This window comes from Podarcis gaigeae (genome assembly GCF_964106915.1).
Source record: "Podarcis gaigeae genome assembly, chromosome: 15".
In the NCBI taxonomy this organism is placed as follows: Eukaryota; Metazoa; Chordata; class Lepidosauria; order Squamata; family Lacertidae; genus Podarcis; species Podarcis gaigeae.
This window is the reverse complement of record NC_139692.1, coordinates 45,397,982-45,415,463: the sequence shown is the minus strand read 5'-3', so window position 1 is coordinate 45,415,463 and position 17,482 is coordinate 45,397,982. Positions and strand designations below refer to the sequence as shown.

The 17,482-nt window shown below is 50.4% G+C and overlaps 1 protein-coding gene across 4 annotated transcripts in view; it reads right to left on the bottom strand.

Moving 5' to 3' along the window:
- Positions 1 to 10,774: 10,774 nt before the first annotated feature.
- Positions 10,775 to 17,482, bottom strand: part of FOXN1 (forkhead box N1) — a 48,071-nt gene continuing 41,363 nt past the window's right edge. For 3 of the 4 annotated variants that reach the window (XM_083715123.1, XM_083715122.1, XM_083715120.1), the window contains exons 7-9: positions 16,807 to 17,014; positions 14,360 to 14,857; positions 10,775 to 12,538 (exon numbers count right to left, since the gene is read on the bottom strand). In XM_083715123.1, the coding sequence (XP_083571249.1) occupies positions 12,249 to 12,538; positions 14,360 to 14,857; positions 16,807 to 17,014 (996 nt within the window). In that variant the 3' untranslated portion in view covers positions 10,775 to 12,248. The remainder of the gene's footprint in view (positions 12,539 to 14,359; positions 14,858 to 16,806; positions 17,015 to 17,482) is intronic. The other variant, XM_083715121.1, reaches the window with a different exon arrangement.

The following is a 17,482-nucleotide window of genomic DNA, read 5'->3' as shown; positions in this document are numbered from 1 at the left end:
GTGGAGGCACCCAAAGGACAAAATCAGGGCAGTGGGGCAAATCTCTTCCCTCTGCAGCAGGCAGGGGGAGCCCTTTCCAGCTGGAGGGCCACATTCCCTCATCACAAACCTCCTCAGGGCCACATGCTGGTGGGGCGGAGCCAGAGGCAAAGGTGGGCGGAGCCAAGGCTGCATGAAGTCCATAGCAGGTGACACGGCGGCCCTTTGAAACTCCCAGATTTCTATATGTACACGACCACACAGAGACATATATAAGAACGTCACATGATCCCCGAAACAGCTGGATGAACCCAAGCACAATTCAAAGTGTTGGTGCTGACCTTTAAAGCCCTAAACGGCCTCGGTCCACTATACCTTCATCATTCCGCCCAGACACAGGTCCAGCACCGAGGGCCTTCTGGCGGTTCCCTCGCTGCGAGAAGCCAGGTTACAGGGAACCAGGGAGAGGGCCTTCTCGGTGGTGGCACCGGCCCTGTGGAATACCCTCCCAACAGATGTCAAGGAAATAAACAACTACAAGACTTCTAGAAGACATCTAATGGCAGCCTTGTTTAGGGAAGCTTCTAATGATTAATAGGTTATTGTATTTTAATAGTCTGTTGGAAGCCGCCCAGAGTGGCTGGGGAAACCCAGCCAGATGGGCGGGTTATAAATAAATTACGGTATTATTATTATTATTATTATTATTATTATTATTATTACGGCCTGCCTAGTGCAGCATCCTGTTCTCGCAGTGGTCAACCTCATGCCCCAAAGGGAATTCTGCAAATGGGATCTGAGTGCAACATCAAGACTCCAGTTATTCCCCATTGCCTGGTATTGAGAGGTAGACTGCTGCTGGGCTTGGAGGTTCTGCTGTCACAATAGACCTCCACAGTGCTTTTTTTTTTTCTAAGGAAGAATGTTTAGGGGTACTCTCATTTTCCTACTCCTATTGAAATGCTGCCCTTCAATGAGGCCAAACTTGAATGCACAAAATGTTGAGGGGTATGCATACCCCCAGGGAAAAAAGCACTGGACCTCGGTAAGAGGAGCCTGCTGGATCATGGCCATCTGACCTTTGTTTAAAAGCCTCACATGAATAAATGGTTGGAGGGAAAGGGGGGGGTTCCCACTGAGCAATGCCCTCCTTGGAAGACTCTTGCTTGGGTCTTGCTCTGAAAGGAGTCTTGGGGAAGAATAAGATGACAACCTGGATAAACTTCAGGGGGTTAGGGCCATCACAAGACCATTTGGACAAGTGCCCATCTTTTTGTGGGCAGAAATACAGCCTTTGCAGGCATCGTGGAAAATGTGCAGCCGTGGAGCGAGACAGCCTGACTTTTGCAAGAACCGATTTGACCTGGGGCTGACACCGCATCCCCTTGAACAGGGGTAGGCAACCTAAGGCCCGTGGGCTGGATGCAGCCCAATCGCCTTCTCAATCCGGCCCACGGACGGTCCGGGAATCAGTGTGTTTTTACATGAATAGAATGTGTCCTTTTTTAAAAAATGCATCTATAATAATAATAATAATTTATTATTTGTACCCCGCCCATCTGGCTGGGTTTCCCCAGCCACTCTGGGCGGCTTCCAACAGAGATGAAAAATACACTAAAATGTCACATATTAAAAACTTCCCTGAACAGGGCTGCCTTCAGATGTCTTCTGAATGTCAGGTAGTTGTTTATCGCTTTGACATCTGATGGGAGGGCATTCCACAGGGCGGGCGCCACTACCGAGAAGGCCCTCTGCCTGGTTCCCTGTAACTTGGCCTCTCGCAGTGAGGGAACCGCCAGAAGGCCCTCGGAGCTGGACCTCAGTGTCCGGGCAGAACGATGGGGGAGGAGACGCTCCTTCAGGTATACTGGACCAAGGCCGTTTAGGGCTTTAAAGGTCAGCACCAACACTTTGAATTGTGCTCGGAAACGTACTGGGAGCCAATGTAGGTCTTTCAAGACCGGTGTTATATGGTCTCGGCGGCCGCTCCCAGTCACCAGTCTAGCTGCCGCATTCTGGATTAGTTGTAGTTTCCGGGTCACCTTCAAAGGTAGCCCCACGTAGAGCGCATTGCAGTAGTCCAAGCGGGAGATAACCAGAGCATGTACCACTCTGGCGAGACAGTCTGCAGGCAGATAGGGTCTCAGCCTACGTACCAGATGGAGCTGGTAAACAGCTGCCCTGGATACAGATTTGACCTGTGCCTCCATGGACAGCTGTGAGTCCAAAATGACTCCCAGGCTGCGCACCTGGTCCTTCAGGGGCACAGTTACCCCATTCAGGACCAGGGAATCCTCCACACCTGCCCGCCTCCTGTCCCCCAAAAACAGTACTTCTGTCTTGTCAGGATTCAACGTCAATCTGTTAGCCGCCATCCATCCTCCAACCGCCTCCAGACACTCACACAGGACCTTCACCGCCTTCACTGGTTCTGATTTAAAAGAGAGGTAGAGCTGGGTATCATCTGCATACTGATGAACACCCAGCCCAAACCTCCTGATGATCTCTCCCAGTGGCTGCATGTAAATGTTGAAAAGCATGGGGGAGAGGACAGAACCCTGGGGCACCCCACAAGTGAGAGCCCAGGGGTCTGAACACTCATCCCCCACACCACTTTCTGAACACGGCCCAGGAGGAAGGAGCGGAACCACTGTATGACAGTGCCCCCAGCTCCCAGCCCCTCAAGACGGTCCAGAAGGATGTCATGGTCGATGGTATCAAACGCCGCTGAGAGATCCAGCAGAACTAGGAAACAGCTCTCACCTTTGTCCCTAGCCCGCCGGAGATCATCAACCAGTGCGACCAAGGCAGTTTCAGTCCCATGATGAGGCCTGAATCCCGACTGGAAGGGATCCAAATGGTCCGCTTCTTCCAGGCGTGCCTGGAGTTGTTCAGCAACCACTCGCTCAATCACCTTGCCCAAGAATGGAAGGTTTGAGACTGGGCAATAGTTGGCCATTGTGGCCGCATCTAAAGATGGTTTTTTAAGAAGCGGTTTAATAACCGCCTCTTTCAGCGGGTCTGGGAAGGATCCCTCACAGAGGGAAGCATTCACCACCCCACGAAGCCCATCGCCCAGTCCTTCCCGGCTAGCTTTTATAAGCCAGGATGGGCAAGGATCCAGGAGACAGGTGGTTGGCTTCACTCGTCCAAGCAGCCTGTCCACATCCTCGGAGGTAACAGATTGGAATTGATCCCACACAACTTGACCAGACAGGACTCTAGCACTCTCCCGCCCTGGCCCTGCTCCCACGGTGGAGTCTACTTCTTCCCGAATCTGAGCGATTTTATCTGCAAAAAATTTTGCAAAATCATTGCAGGAGAACATGTGGCCCGTACTGGGCCCCGATGTTACAGGTGGTTCCGCTAAATTGTGAACCACCTGAAAGAGTCTCCTGCTGCTGTTTTCTGCAGATGCAATAGAGGCGGTGAAGAAAGTCTTCTTCGCCGTCGCTATCGCCACTTGGTAGGCTCAACGTTGAGCTCTAACCTGTGTCCTGTCAGATTCGGAATGAGTTATCCGCCACCGGCGCTCTAGCCGTCTCAACGATTGTTTCATTGCCCTCAGATCCGTGGAAAACCACGGGGCTCTCCGGGCTCCATGCAATCGGAGAGGGCGCTTCGGAGCCAAACAGTCAATAGCCCTGGTTAACTCCACATTCCAGCGGGCCACCAGGGAATCGGCTGAAAGGCCATCAGCATGGGATAAAGCATCCCCTACCACTCTCTGGAAACCATTTGGATCCATTAAGTGGCGGGGGCGGACCATCCGAATCGGTCCCACCTCCCTGCAGAGGGGAAGGGTCGCAGAGAAGTCCAGTTGCACCAGGAAGTGGTCTGACCATGGCACTTCTTTCGTTTCACTTTTACTTAGTGTCAGATCACCAACATCCGTAGAGGTAAACACCAGGTCCAAGGCATGTCCGCGGCTATGGGTTGGGCCAGACTTATTCAGGGACAGCCCCATGGAGGCCATGCTTTCCACGAAGTCCCGAGCGGCCCCTTGTAAGGTCGTGTCGGCATGGATGTTAAAATCCCCTAGGACAACCAAGCTAGGTGTCTCCAGGAGGACTCGCCTGTATCTGAGTGTCTGAGGGCCCTGCTCCTTCCTGCCACTCACCATCTGGCCTGGGGCGCGGCCTGAAGCCTCATAAGGACTGCTGCGCTCGGCTGCCCAGGAGGACTCTCCTGTATGTGAGTGTCTGAGGGCCCTGCTCCTTCCTGCCACTCACCATCTGGCCCAGGGCAGGGCCTGACAGGCCTCACTAGGACAGTTGCTGTTACTGCTGGAGGGGTGCAGAGTGCTTTTAAAATGTTTTAAAATTTTTATTTTGAATTTTTTGTATGTGGGGGGGGGTGGGGGGTGGATGTTTATTGGGCCTGGGAATTTGTTTGATTTTATGTTTTTGTAATTTTTGTAATTTTTATTGTTTTTTGTTTGTACTGTTTTATTTGTATTGGGTTTTTTGTTGTTGTTTTTTTTAAAGGGGTTATTTTGTTCTTAAGGGGAGGGGTCAGGGCTGCCGGGGAATGGGCCCCAGCCCACAAAATGGCTGGGATATGTTTCACAGGGGGGAATGCACTGGGACAACCGATCTCAGTGATCACGGGTAGGAGGAGGAGTTACGCTAAGACCAGACCATGTCATTACAGGGGAGGCAGGTTTAGTCGTTGTCTGAGGACTATCCCTGCCTCCGGGTCTGGTCCTGACCGGATGAATACTGGAATCAGCAAGGGATACCCACATGACCTGAAAGTGTTGCTGTGCAATGCCAGGTCAATGATTTATAAGACCACTGCCATCCATGACTTGATCATGGATGGGGGACTTGACCTGGCATGTGTAACAGAGACTTGGTTGGATGAAGCAGATGGGCCTGTCCTTGCCGCTGCTTGTCCACCAGGTTTCTCTTACGCACAGCAACCCAGGTCATGTGGGCGGGGAGGGGGGGTTGCAGTGATTTTTAGGAAGTCATTAGTTTGCACCAGGCGTCCTATTGGGAAGACCCAGTTTTCTGAGTGCATGTTCTGGAAGTTGGGCAATAGGGGCAGTACAGGATTCCTTTTGGTGTACCGACCTCCCCGCTGCACCAAGGATTCCTTGCCCGAGCTGCTTCAGGTCGTGGCGGATGTTCTCTGGGTTATTTGTGGGGCATAGAAATTCTTTCTCTCCCCCCCCCCAAAAAATGGTCTGGCCCACCACATGGCCTGAGGGTGGTGAAAAAATGAAAAAATGTTGCTGACCTTGAACCACAAAGCCTCCATGTGTGGTCTCGGGCACGGCTAGACGTCTCTCCATCTTGGCCTCGCCAATCCCTATCTGTAAAATGGGCGTATGAGTGAGCTAACTCTCACAGATCTAATCGCTGCCTGTCGTAGAATTGCAACACAGCAATCCCAGCTAATGAATCCTTGACAAATGGCCACCTAAGCTCTGTTTAAAGACCTCCAGCGAACCAATGAATCAAAGGAGATTCTGACTCAATATTAGGGAGAACTTCTTGCTGATAAGAACTGTTCAGCCGTGGAATGGGCCACCTCAGAAGGCGGCAGACTCCTTCGTTGGAGGTTTTTAAAGAGGCCCGGTGGCCATCTGTCAGGATTTCCTTTGTTGTGATTGCTGCATTGCAGGGGGTTGGACTAAATGACCCCCCGGTGTCCCCACTCTATAATTCCTGTGCACCGAAGCTCTCTCCCCTCCTGTTGTGCCCGGCATCTGGTATTCAGATGCATTACTCCCTCTGACCATGGAGGCTGGGCACAGAGCCATCTCTAGGTGCCAGGCACACGCATTCCTTTACTCCCATGCCTTTGGCTAATTAAACCATCTATGTGTGTGTGTGGCATTGCTTTTGTTTGTTACTGTGGTATGTGTTGTATTTTCATTTTATAAACCACCCTGTGATCCTTGGATAAAGGGCAGTACAGTGGTACCTTGGTTTACAAACTTAATCTGTTCCGGAGGTCCGTTCTTAAACCGAAACCATTCTTAAACCAAGGTGTGGCTTTCCCTAATGAGGCCTCCCTCTGCCAGTCCCCTTCCACCATTCGGCTTTCATTCTTAGACTGGGGTAAAGTTTGCAAACCGGGACACTACTTCCGGTTTTGTGGAGTTTGCAAACTGAATCGTTCTTAAACTGGACTGTTCTTAAACCGAGGTACAGTGGTACCTCGGGTTACAGACGCTTCAGGTTACATACGTTTCAGGTTACAGACTCTGCTAACCCAGAAATAGTACCTCGGGTTAAGAACTTTGCTTCAGGATGAGAACAGAAATTGTGCTCTGGCGGCGTGGTGGCAGCAGGAGGCCCCATTAGCTAAAGTGGTACCTCAGGTTAAGAACAGCTTCGGGTTAAGAACGGACCTCCGGAATGAATTAAGTTCTTAACCTGAGGTACCACCGGATAGAATTATCATCATCATCATCATCATTCAATGTCAGAGGCTGAGCCGTTTTTGTGCATTCTTCGCCAGCCTGGGGTGCCCTCCAGATGTGTTTTGGCAAAGGCTGCTTCCCAAACAGGAAACAGCAGAGAGGCCTCTGAGCAGGCTGCCTGCCTGAATCTGTTTTGCCTGGGCTGCAGAATAGGAGCCCCAGTGAATCACCAAAAGCTAGAAAAGGCATGTTTTGGAGGTGGGTGTGCTGGGCACTGGGACTGGCTGGCATTGCACAATGACGGAGGGCTGACAAAGCAAGCCACCTGTGCCTTGATGAGGGAAATGGTTGGGCAACCCTGTTCACATAAACCGGCAGGAAGAAGAAGATGATTTGCTTCTATATGTCTCTCTTCCCCCCCAAGAAGCGCAAAGTTCTTCAGCAAGGACCAGGAGGAACGATGCACAAAATCAGGGCTGGGGGTGGAATGAAGCAGTGGATTCCGTGTTTGCAACATGGCAAAAGCATATGCGCCGCCCGGGGTTCCTTTTTGCCGTGGACCAATGCTCAGTGCGAAAATGTGCAGAAAGGAAAAGGCGCAAGCCCAGCCTCTGGAATTCACTTGAAAACCATCACTTGTGGTGCTGGACTTCCATTTGGTGCTGGCAACGCGCAGGCAGCTCTTTCCAAACAATTTAATTGGCTTTTAATTTGAAATATGCCCCTCCCAATGCTATGAGCATGCACGTCCCATGCCTGCGAGTTTCTCTTCTGCCAATTGTTGCAAGGCAGAACAAAGGGAAACAATTGAATTGCAGGGGGTTCCTTCCAACTTACAAATATAAGATGTTATGAGGTCAGCTACTAGAGACAGACACTTTTTGGTGTTGGCAGCCTCAGGGGGTCTTCCAAGTGTCTCTACAACGACCTTCATAGGTGTCAGGTGAAGACTTCACCAGTCGTAAACATTTTCCACTGCTTTTTAAATTCATTGCCATTCACTGTCACTGGTTTTATTCTGTGTTAGAGCTTAGTTTTCTATTGTATTTTACGTTTTTAATTTTCCCCTTTGCAAACCACCCAGATGCTTTTGCCGTTAGTTATTTTATTTGCAATATTTATATATCACCTAAGCATTGGGACTCACTCTGGCGCACGGGGCCTGCTTCCCCTGGCTCTCCCCGTGGCTTTCAAACACCCTTCTTTCTCAGTGCCGGATTTACCTATAAGCTAAACAAGCTATAGCTTAGGGCCCCACTCTCTTGGGGCCCCCCAAAAAAATTAAAGGAAAAAAACCACTGGATATGCATTTCCAAAATATAAGATAATAAAATAAAATAAAACCTACATATAATATAAGATAATAAAATAAAATAAAACCTACATACTATTTGTTATGTGCAAATGGCTTTAGATATCTATTAGGTCCATAAATTACCATGTATAAAGCATATATTCAACACAAAAAACAGCAACAATTTGTTGTTGATAAAGGACAGCCAGACATATAAAGGGCCCCATTACCTTCCATAGCTTAGGGTCTCATCAAACCTAAATCTGGCCCTGTTCCTTCTATCAGGAAGCTCAGGTGGTGATTGCCAACAGATTGAGGTCCTAAAAATGTAAGAAAGTACCTGGCTGGGGCAGGCCAACATCCCATCTATCCCGGCCTCCTGTCCTCATGGCGGCCAATCAGAGGCCCCCAAGGGAAGCCCCAAAGCACAACCTGAGCCCGACAGCAGCAACCCTCCATCTGTTCCCCATCCTATGGTATCCACAGGTAGACTGTCCCTGGTCATGGAGGTTCTGCTGTCAGACTAGACCTCCCTAAGAAAAGCCTGGCTGCATCAGGCCAAAAGGGGCCCGTCTAGTCCAGCCTCCTGTTCCCACAGTGGAAATCCATGAGCAGGACTTGGGCGCCACCTCCACCGGAAGCCCTTGACCCTGCAAGTGTGTGTGTGTGTGTGTGTGTGTGTGTGTGTGTGTGGAAGGGGGCTGGCTGGCTGTTTATCAATAAGCAAGTGTGACTGTTGCATTTTTATACCCTTAAACCGCCCTGTGGTCTTCGGATGAAGGGTGGCATATAAATTTAATAAATAGCATTATTTACTTTGGTGAGAAGGCGGAGAAGAAGCACCAGCTCTCAGGGAGCGTCGGTTCTTGCCACACACACTGTTGCGTAACCCTGTGTTGCAACGCTGCTTGCTCATTGCCGGAGATTTCTCCACCAGCTGCTTCGGAGGTCACCAGCTCTTTCTCCCCCTTTTATCTCCTCCCAGCCCTCCATGCTTTGCCAGGCGACCCATAAATACCCCTCCCTTGGGCGGAGAGGGAGGCTCAGAACATCTGCATCTCTGGCAAGCCTCTGTCTCTTTAAATCCCCCTTGGGTGGTGGGCAGGCAACAAGAGAGCCAGGTCTGAATCTGAAGCCAGGTGGGAAAATTGGGAAGGCGGAGATCACTTGACGGCAGGCATGGCCCACGGGAGCCACTAGGGGGAGGCAAAGAGCCACTGACTTGATGGCAGAAAGGCAGGAGGAATTAAAGAACCTTTTAATGAGAGTGAAAGAGGAGAGCGCAAAATATGGTCTGAAGCTCAACATCAAAAAAACGAAGATCATGGCCACTGGGCCCATCACCTCCTGGCAAATAGAAGGGGAAGAAATGGAGGCAGTGAGAGATTGTACTTTCTTGGGCTCCATGATCACTGCAGATGGTGACAGCAGTCATGAAATTAAAAGACTCCTGCTTCTTGGGAGAAAAGCAATGACAAACCTAGACAGCATCTTAAAAAGCAGAGACATCACCTTGCCGACAAAGGTCCGTATAGTTAAAGCCATGGTTTTCCCAGTAGTGATGTATGGAAGTGAGAGCTGGACCATAAAGAAGGCTGATCTCCGAAGAATTGATGCTTTTGAATTATGGTGCTGGAGGAGACTCTTGAGAGTCCCATGGACTGCAAGATCAGACCTCTCCATTCTGAAGAAAATCAGCCCTGAGTGCTCACTGGAAGGACAGATCCTGAAGCTGAGGCTCCAAGACTTTGGCCACCTCATGAGAAGAGAAGACTCCCTGGAAAAGACCCTGATGTTGGGAAAGATGGAGGGCACAAGGAGAAGGGGACGACAGAGGACGAGATGGTGGGATAGTGTTCTCGAAGCTACGAACATGAGTTTGACCAAACTGCAGGAGGCAGTGGAAGACAGGAGTGCCTGGTGTGCTCTGGTCCAGGGGGTCATGAAGAGTCAGACACGACTAAACGACTAAACAACAACAATTACGCTTTAGCTGGGATTCCTGCTTTCCAGGGGGGTTGGACTAGATGACCCCAGGGTCCCTTCCAACACTATGAATCTAGGATTTTATGAAAGGGGAAAGGGGGTTTGGCTGCCTATCTCTTTGTTCTCCACAGGTTTGGGCGTCACTTGAGAGATCAACACCCAACTTGGCCCAAGCGTTTGCCCAGTGGGGTGGGTGTGGCAATTTTCCTTGACCAGTCACTGGTGTGACTGGTCCAAACTCACAAATTACACCATCTATTTAAAAACCACAATTTTGAGGGATTTTTTTTAAATCCAAGGCAGTGCTGGACTCATTCCCTGCTAGTAACATTATATATGTGTTTGTATCTGCAGCTATATAGAACAAATGGCTTTCCTTTCAAGAAAATGACCCTTATTCCTTGCCCGTAGCAATACATTTGTTGCATGTAAGACTTCTCGGAGCAGGAATCTGGTGGCAAATTGCTGGCAGGTAGTGATGGGTGAGCTCCCGTCGTACGGTCCCAGCTCCTGCCCACCTAGCAGTTCGAAAGCAGTTCGAAAGCACCCTTAAGTGCAAGTAGATAAATAGGTATCGCTTTATAGCGGGAAGGTAAACGGCGTTTCCGTGTGCTGCTCTGGTGCCGGTTCGCCAGAGCAGCTTCGTCACGCTGGCCACGTGACCCGGAAGTGTCTGCAGACAGCGCCGGCTCCCGGCCTCTAGAGTGAGATGAGCGCACAACCCTAGAGTCTGTCAAGACTGGCCCATACGGGCAGGGGTACCTTTACCTAGTGATGGGTGACCAGTCAAAAAACATTTTTTGTAGGTAACTGTGCCCCAAAGGCACATTTTTGCAACAGAGTTTTCCTTCTCTCTATTATATCCATTTTTCAGCTTGCATTATTCCAATACATGCATTTTTGGAACCATTACAAAATTCGGCAAAATGCAATTTTCGTAGGTGTTTGTGGAGAGTAAGAATCAGGCCGGCCCAGGCATAAATGCGAACTGAATTAGATTTCTCCCCCAGTGCAGAGAATCTGATGAAATTAATGGGGAAGACTTACGCAGGCTGCTTATGGCTCAGTCTGTGTACGTGGAAGAAAGCAAACGTATAGACTTCCTACTTTATATAAGGAAAAGAAGCAGTTTAAAATGAGCAGGTTCACTGTTTTATTGAAACGAACAAGGCGTGAGTTTTCTTGTGGGGGATTTGTAGTGCAATCCAGGATGAGCCCATTCAGAAATAAGCTACACTGACATCAAGGAGGCTTACGCCTGACCTTGGCAGATGACCTCGGAAGGCGGCAGGTTCTCTGTTTTTAAACAGAGGTTGGATATTCACCTGTCAGATTATCAAACTGTGATTCCTGCTAGATGACCTTTGGGGTCCTTGCCAACTCTACAATTCTATGACTCTATGTTGATCCATTTTATGGAATTAAGCTAAATAGCCTTAAGTTGATTTGGAATAAATGCATAGTTAATTGTGACGGTCTTGAATTCTGTTGGGTTACAGTCGTACCTTGGAAGTCAAACGGAATCCGTTCCAGAAGTCTGTTCAACTTCCAAAATGTTCCAAAACCAAATCGCAGCTTCTGATTGGACGAAGGAAGCTCCTGCAGCCAGTCGGAAGCCCCGTCAGACGTTCGAGTTCCCAAAGAACGTTTGCAAACGGGAATAATCATGTCCGGGTTTGCGGCGTTCAGGAGCCAAAATGTCTGAGTTCCAGGGCGTTCGGGATCGAAGGTATGACTGTATTGTCTTCTGTAATAGGTCACCCTCTTCAGAATAAAACTTTTGATAAGGGAGGATAGGGCATGGGGCACCAGGGATTAATTTATGGAGCCGAGGGTGGTGGCGGCGGCCCACTGGGTTAGAGACTTCATCCACATATATATTTTTCTAACCCTGCCACAGCCCCTGTACATCACACACCCTTGAGGCCCCCAAACCTACTTCCAAAAGGGCATTGAAGTTTGTGGTTGCTGAGCAGAATGTTGCAGGCTGAGGGGTATTTGAAAAGAGATGGGCTTTGAAAATAAAGGGGAACGGGAGTTGGCTTGCCACCTGACTCCTTCCCTGCGAGCCTCGGCCAGGTTTTCTCCAGGAACACTGGCTTGACGCCGACATGGTTTTAACAGATCTCTGGCTAACTGTGGTTTGCCGTTCCAGGGGCCTACGACAATCTGGGTTTTGAAAAGATGGAACCGGCTTGTTTTCTGCTGCTCCTGAAGGGAGAATCCAAAGCGATGGATTCAATTGCTAAGAAAGGAGAGTGTAGCGAAACATCAGGAATAACTTTCTGACCACAAGAGCTGTTCAACGGAGAAATGGATTCCCTCAGAGGTTTTTCAGCAGAGGTGGGACAGCCATCTGTCAGGGGTTCTTTAGTTGCAATTCTTGCATTGCAGGGGGTTGGACTGAATGACCTTTGGGGGTCCCTTCTGAATCTACAATTCTAAGGTTCTGTGCATATCTACATATTTGCACCACGGCACTTGGACACGCCTCGGGTTTCTGCAGTCCGGGTCCAGAAGCAGTGAGTTTTGTTTCCTTGCTGAGCATCAGTGGCGGACTTGGGTTGGGGTTCCACACCCAACATTGGCACGGGCGACGTTTGGCCTGGTGGCCTAGACCAAAGCCACCGGTTTGGAGCCGGAGTTATTCAAGAAGGAAGGCGATCCCGTCTCCAGGTCCATGAAGGCAGAGTAGAGGGTGGTGAGGTGGATCTCAGGCAAGGTGTGGTGCTGAGCGTCACCGTGTGCACTGAACTTCCCACTGTTGTCGTCATCCATCTGGCACAGGGTCGAGAAGCAAGGGCCGGGCGCCGAGGAGGAGGAGGAGGAGGAAGAGGAGGAGGCGATGAGCACTAGGGGGTCGCTACCCAGGCTGTCGTCCTTCAGTTCCTCCCAGAGGTTTCCTGCAACGACAGAAACAGACTTTGCTGGATCATGCCAAAAGGGCTCCCCGCCTAGGCCACCGTCCTGTTATCTCAATGGCCAAATGCCCCAAAGGACCTAGGAACTGGGACAGACTGCCTCTGGGCCTGGCGGTTCCATAAGGACAGAAGAGCCTGGCTGCTGCAGGATCAGGCCCAAGGGGGGCCCATCTAGCCCAGCCTCCTGTGCTCACAAATGACCATTATTGCAAGTCCATTAATATACAGTGGTACCTCTGGGTGCGAACGGGATCTGTTCCGGAGCCCCGTTTGCATCCTGAAGCGAACACAACCCGCGTCTGTGCGGGTCGTGATTTGTCGCTTCTGCACATGCGTGTGACATCAATTTGAGCATCTGCGCATGCGTGAGCGGCAAAACCCGGAAGTAACATGTTCGGTTGCTTCCGGGTCATCACCGCGGAGCGCAACCCGAAAACGCTCAACCTGAAGCAACTTCAACCCGAGGTATGACTGTAATATATTATATTATATTATAATATTTATACCCGGCCCATCTGGCTGGGTTCCCCCAGCCACTCTGGGTGGCTTCCAACAGAATATTAAAATACAGTAGTCTATTAAACATTACAAGCTTCCCTAAACAGGGCTGCCATAAGCGGAACCTGAGTGCAACAGCAACTCTGGTATGTAGTGGTAGACTGTCCCTGAGCAGGGAGGTTCTGCTATCACAACAGACCTCCGTAAGAAGAGCCCTGGTGGATTAGGCTGAAGTCCTTTCTAATCCAGCCTCACTATGTGGACAACCAGGTCTCCCCAAAGGGAATTCTGCAAGCTGGACCTGCAGGCCAAAGCACCTCTCCTCGCTTGCCATTCAGAGGCATTTGCGGCATGCATTGGGTTGATGGACGTTGTTCCATCGATCTGTGGCATTTGATCAGCACCTGTCTAGTTAGTGAGGGAAGATGCTGGGGTTTTTTGTGTCCTCCCTGGCTGTTTAAGCAGGATGGACGCCACCCGCTAGGGCAGGGCAATACCTGGTTTTCAACATCGTGCTTTATTACCAGCTAAACATCGCAACAGTGGAACCTCGGTCGTTAAACGCCTCCGTAGTCGAACGTTTCGGCTTTTGAATGCCAAAAACCTGGAAGTACAGTGGTCCCTCTGGCTACAAACTTAATTTGTTCTGGAGGTCCATTCTTAAGCTGAAACCGTTCTTATCCTGAAGCACGCTTTTGCTAACGGGGCCTCCGGTGCGCAATTTCCGTTCGCATCCTGGGGCAAGTGTTCGTAACCAGAGGTGCCACTGTAAATACGCCGGTTTTCAGAAGCTGAATGTGATATGTGGCTTCTGTTTGAGTTTCCCTATTGTATTGAGTCTTCCGTATTAAGCTTTTGGTTTTTGAACGTTTGGGAAGTCGAACCGTCTCCCGGAACGGATTACTCTCAAAAACCGATGTTCCACTGTATATCGCAATGTCTGAAATAAGGAGAAGCATTGGCTGGCTGCATGGTTTTGCCACCATTGTGATTTTTGCATAACAAAACACACATAGCAAAGCACACACACATACACACGATTTGTGATAATACTGAATTGCCAGGTCAAAAATGAAACCAACATCACAATATGGATTCAATCCTTGGCCATCACTGGATTAGTACTGGGAGAGGCTCCCTGCCCAAGACCCCGGAGAGCCCTTGCTGCTGGCCAGTGCAGACATTACTCAGCTAGATGGAACAGTGGGCTGACTCAGTAGAAGGCAGCTTCCTCTGCTCCTATTCAAATCAGGACCCATGAGGACTAGAACCTTGACTGGACTCCCTTGAAGCAGGGCTGCGCACCTTGGAGCTCGAAGTCAGTGAGCGAAGGGTTCAGGGCGTCCACGTCGTGGCTGAGGTCAGCTTCCGCCATGGGCACCTCCTGCACGGCGGCCCGTGCCATGGCCAGCATCTTCATCCCACGTCCCGGAGGGGCCTGGGCGCCCCCCGGCGGGGAGTCTTGGCCCTGGTGTCCGTTCTGGGCGTCTGCGGGAGGGAGAAGGCTTTGAGAGCCGTCCGGCTGCAGGAAAGTGGGCGAGACCTGGGAAAACCCTTGGGGAGGGACCCCGTAGCAGGAAGTCTGTGGGGCCCCCAGCATGCCGGGCTGCAGGGGCTTGGAGGGGAGGGCCCCATGGGCGTGGGGGGCACCGGAGGAAGAGATGGGGGGCTCACACAGGGGGTGATGCTGGAGCGGCAGCCCTCGGGAGATGGGAGGACTCGCCAAGCCGCTGTTCGGGGTGCAGGCCAGAAGGGTAGACCTCAGCTTGTCCGTCTTGTCCCCTATCAGGTTGTCCAGTTCCTCTGAAACACAAAGAAAAAGAAAAGAAAACAAGCCATGTTTATTCCTTCATTTCTGGGGGTTGGGCTGGATGACCTTTGGGGCTCCCAATTCTGTAGTTCTATGTTTCTAAGATGTGTTAATTCTGCCTGGGGTGGTCTTCTGCAAGAGACCAGGAGATCTGCTTTGTATCATGTCAGAATTGGGCCTTTATTACTATTTTTAATCGTTTACTGATTATTTTATGATTATCAGCAATAATCCATAAAATTCTTCTGTAGGAAAAGTTCCATCCAATCATATTATTCTGCAGGAAAATATGACTTTTAAAGATTTTATTTATCCTTTTACAACATTTGCACAAATCACAAAACTTAAACTCTACCCTTCCCTTCCCTGGTTCATTTCCATTTCCCTTCACTGCTGCGTTATTCCTTATTATTTATTTTCCAGTTCTTCCCTCAGTTTATAGTTTAACTGCTCAATTTATTCTAATCCTGCTAACATTTTAAATTGTTTACAGAATTTTTTTAAATATTCAACAATTCCCCCCAGTCTTCTTTAATAACTCTTGTTTCCTGATCTCTTATTAGGAGGAAAATATGACTTAATGTAAAATTACAATGTTTATTCTAAAGGGGCAGGGGAGAGAAATCTCAAAAGCTAGTTAAGGACATAAGAAGAGCCGGCTGCAGGATCAGGCCAGGGGCCCATCATCTGTGGCACAGCCATGGACCCAGAGCTGAGCTGTCATGGCTGTACCATGAGCTGTACCATCAATAGCTCTCTCCACCATGCATTATGACGCTTCAGGGAGGCAATTATTTTGTGTAAGGAGAAACCATTTCCCTCAGAATTTATTTCTGGGAAACTATTTACAACAAACATTAAAACCTAAACAATAACCTAAACACCTGCCTGCCTTCCTACTGTGCAACCAACCCAGGAGGTGGCCTTGCATATCCCTTCTCCCTCTTAGTCTCACTGTTGCTCCTTGCTGAGCAGCCTCCTTGCTGCCTGCCAGTCTCTGAGGCTGCCAGCGTCCTCCTCCCCCTTAGTCTCAGTGTTACCCCTCACCAAACAGCCCTTTGCTGCCTGCCAGTCTCTGGGGCTGCCAGCGTCCTCCTCCCCCTTAGTCACATTGTTGCTCCTCACCATACAGCCTTTTGCTGTCTGCCAGTCTCTGGGGCTGCCAGTGTCCTCCTCCCCCTTAGCCACATTGTTGCTCCTCACCATACAGCCTTTTGCTGCCTGCCAGTCTCTGGGGCTGCCAGCGTCCTCCTCCCCCTTAGTCACATTGTTGCTCCTCACCATACAGCCTTTTGCTGCCTGCCAGTCTCTGGGGCTGCCAGCGTCCTCCTCCCCCTTAGTCACATTGTTGCTCCTCACCATACAGCCTTTTGCTGTCTGCTAGTCTCTGGGGCTGCCAGCGTCCTCCTCCCCCTTAGTCACATTGTTGCTCCTCACCATACAGCCTTTTGCTGCCTGCCAGTCTCTGAGGCTGCCAGTGTCCTCCTCCCCCTTAGTCACAGTGTTTTCCCCCACCAAACAGCCTTTTGCTGCCTGCCAGTCTCTGAGGCTGCCAGCGTCCTCCTCCCCCTTAGTCTCAGTGTTGCCCCCCACCAAACAGCCCTTTGCTGCCTGCCAGTCTCTGGGGCTGCCAGCGTCCTCCTCTCCCTTAGTCTCAGTGTTGCCCCCCACCAAACAGCCCTTTGCTGCCTGCCCCAGGGTGCAACGGCCCACTGGCTGAAAACCACTGCCGTAGTCTCATTTCCCCCCCCTTCTGGAACTCAGCAGGGAGGAGGAAGAGGAAGGGGCAAAGCCAGAATGAGTTGGCTCTGCCCTTCATTGGCTCTGGCGCCCCCTGCTGTTGGCTCCTGCCCTGCCAGTCCCAAAGGGAACCAGCCACTCCTGAACGCACCACCTGCAAAGGATGTTTTTTGGGGGGGCTGTGACAATGCCCCTTGCCCACCTGGCTTGGCCATGCTTTTCCGGACCGCGATGGGGTCTTTCCTCTTCCACTTCTGCAGCTCCTCCTGCATCTTGTCCACCTTGGCCGGGTTCAGCGCCCACAAACAGCCTTTCCTCGAGGAGCTGCCCGACTTATTCTCCACTTTCTCGAAGCATTTGTTCAGGGATAGGTTGTGGCGGACCGAATTCTTCCAACCGTCCGGAGCTGTCTAGGAAGGGAGACAGGCACAAAAAACGAATGGAAGTTAATTGGGGAGGAGAAAGGCTTTGCTTCGTTACATCTGTACCATTCCTCAACTTCTCCTGTGGCAGAAACTTCCATCTGAGGTAGACGGCAATAAGCAGTTTCAGTTATTCCTACAACTGATTGTGATTCCTGTAACTGATGAAAGCAAAAGTCAGCTGGAACAGGATTTGTGCCCAGCTAATCTTGGCACCGGTGTTGGAGGAGACTCTTGAGAGTCCCATGGACTGCAAGAAGATCAAACCTATCCATTCTGAAGGAAATCAGCCCTGAGTGCTCACTGGAAGGACAGATCCTGAAGCTGAGGCTCCAATACTTTGGCCACCTCATGAGAAGAGAAGACTCCCTGAAAAAGACCCTGATGTTGGGAAAGATTGAGGGCACAAGGAGAAGGGGACAACAGAGGACGAGATGGTGGGACAGTGTTCTCGAA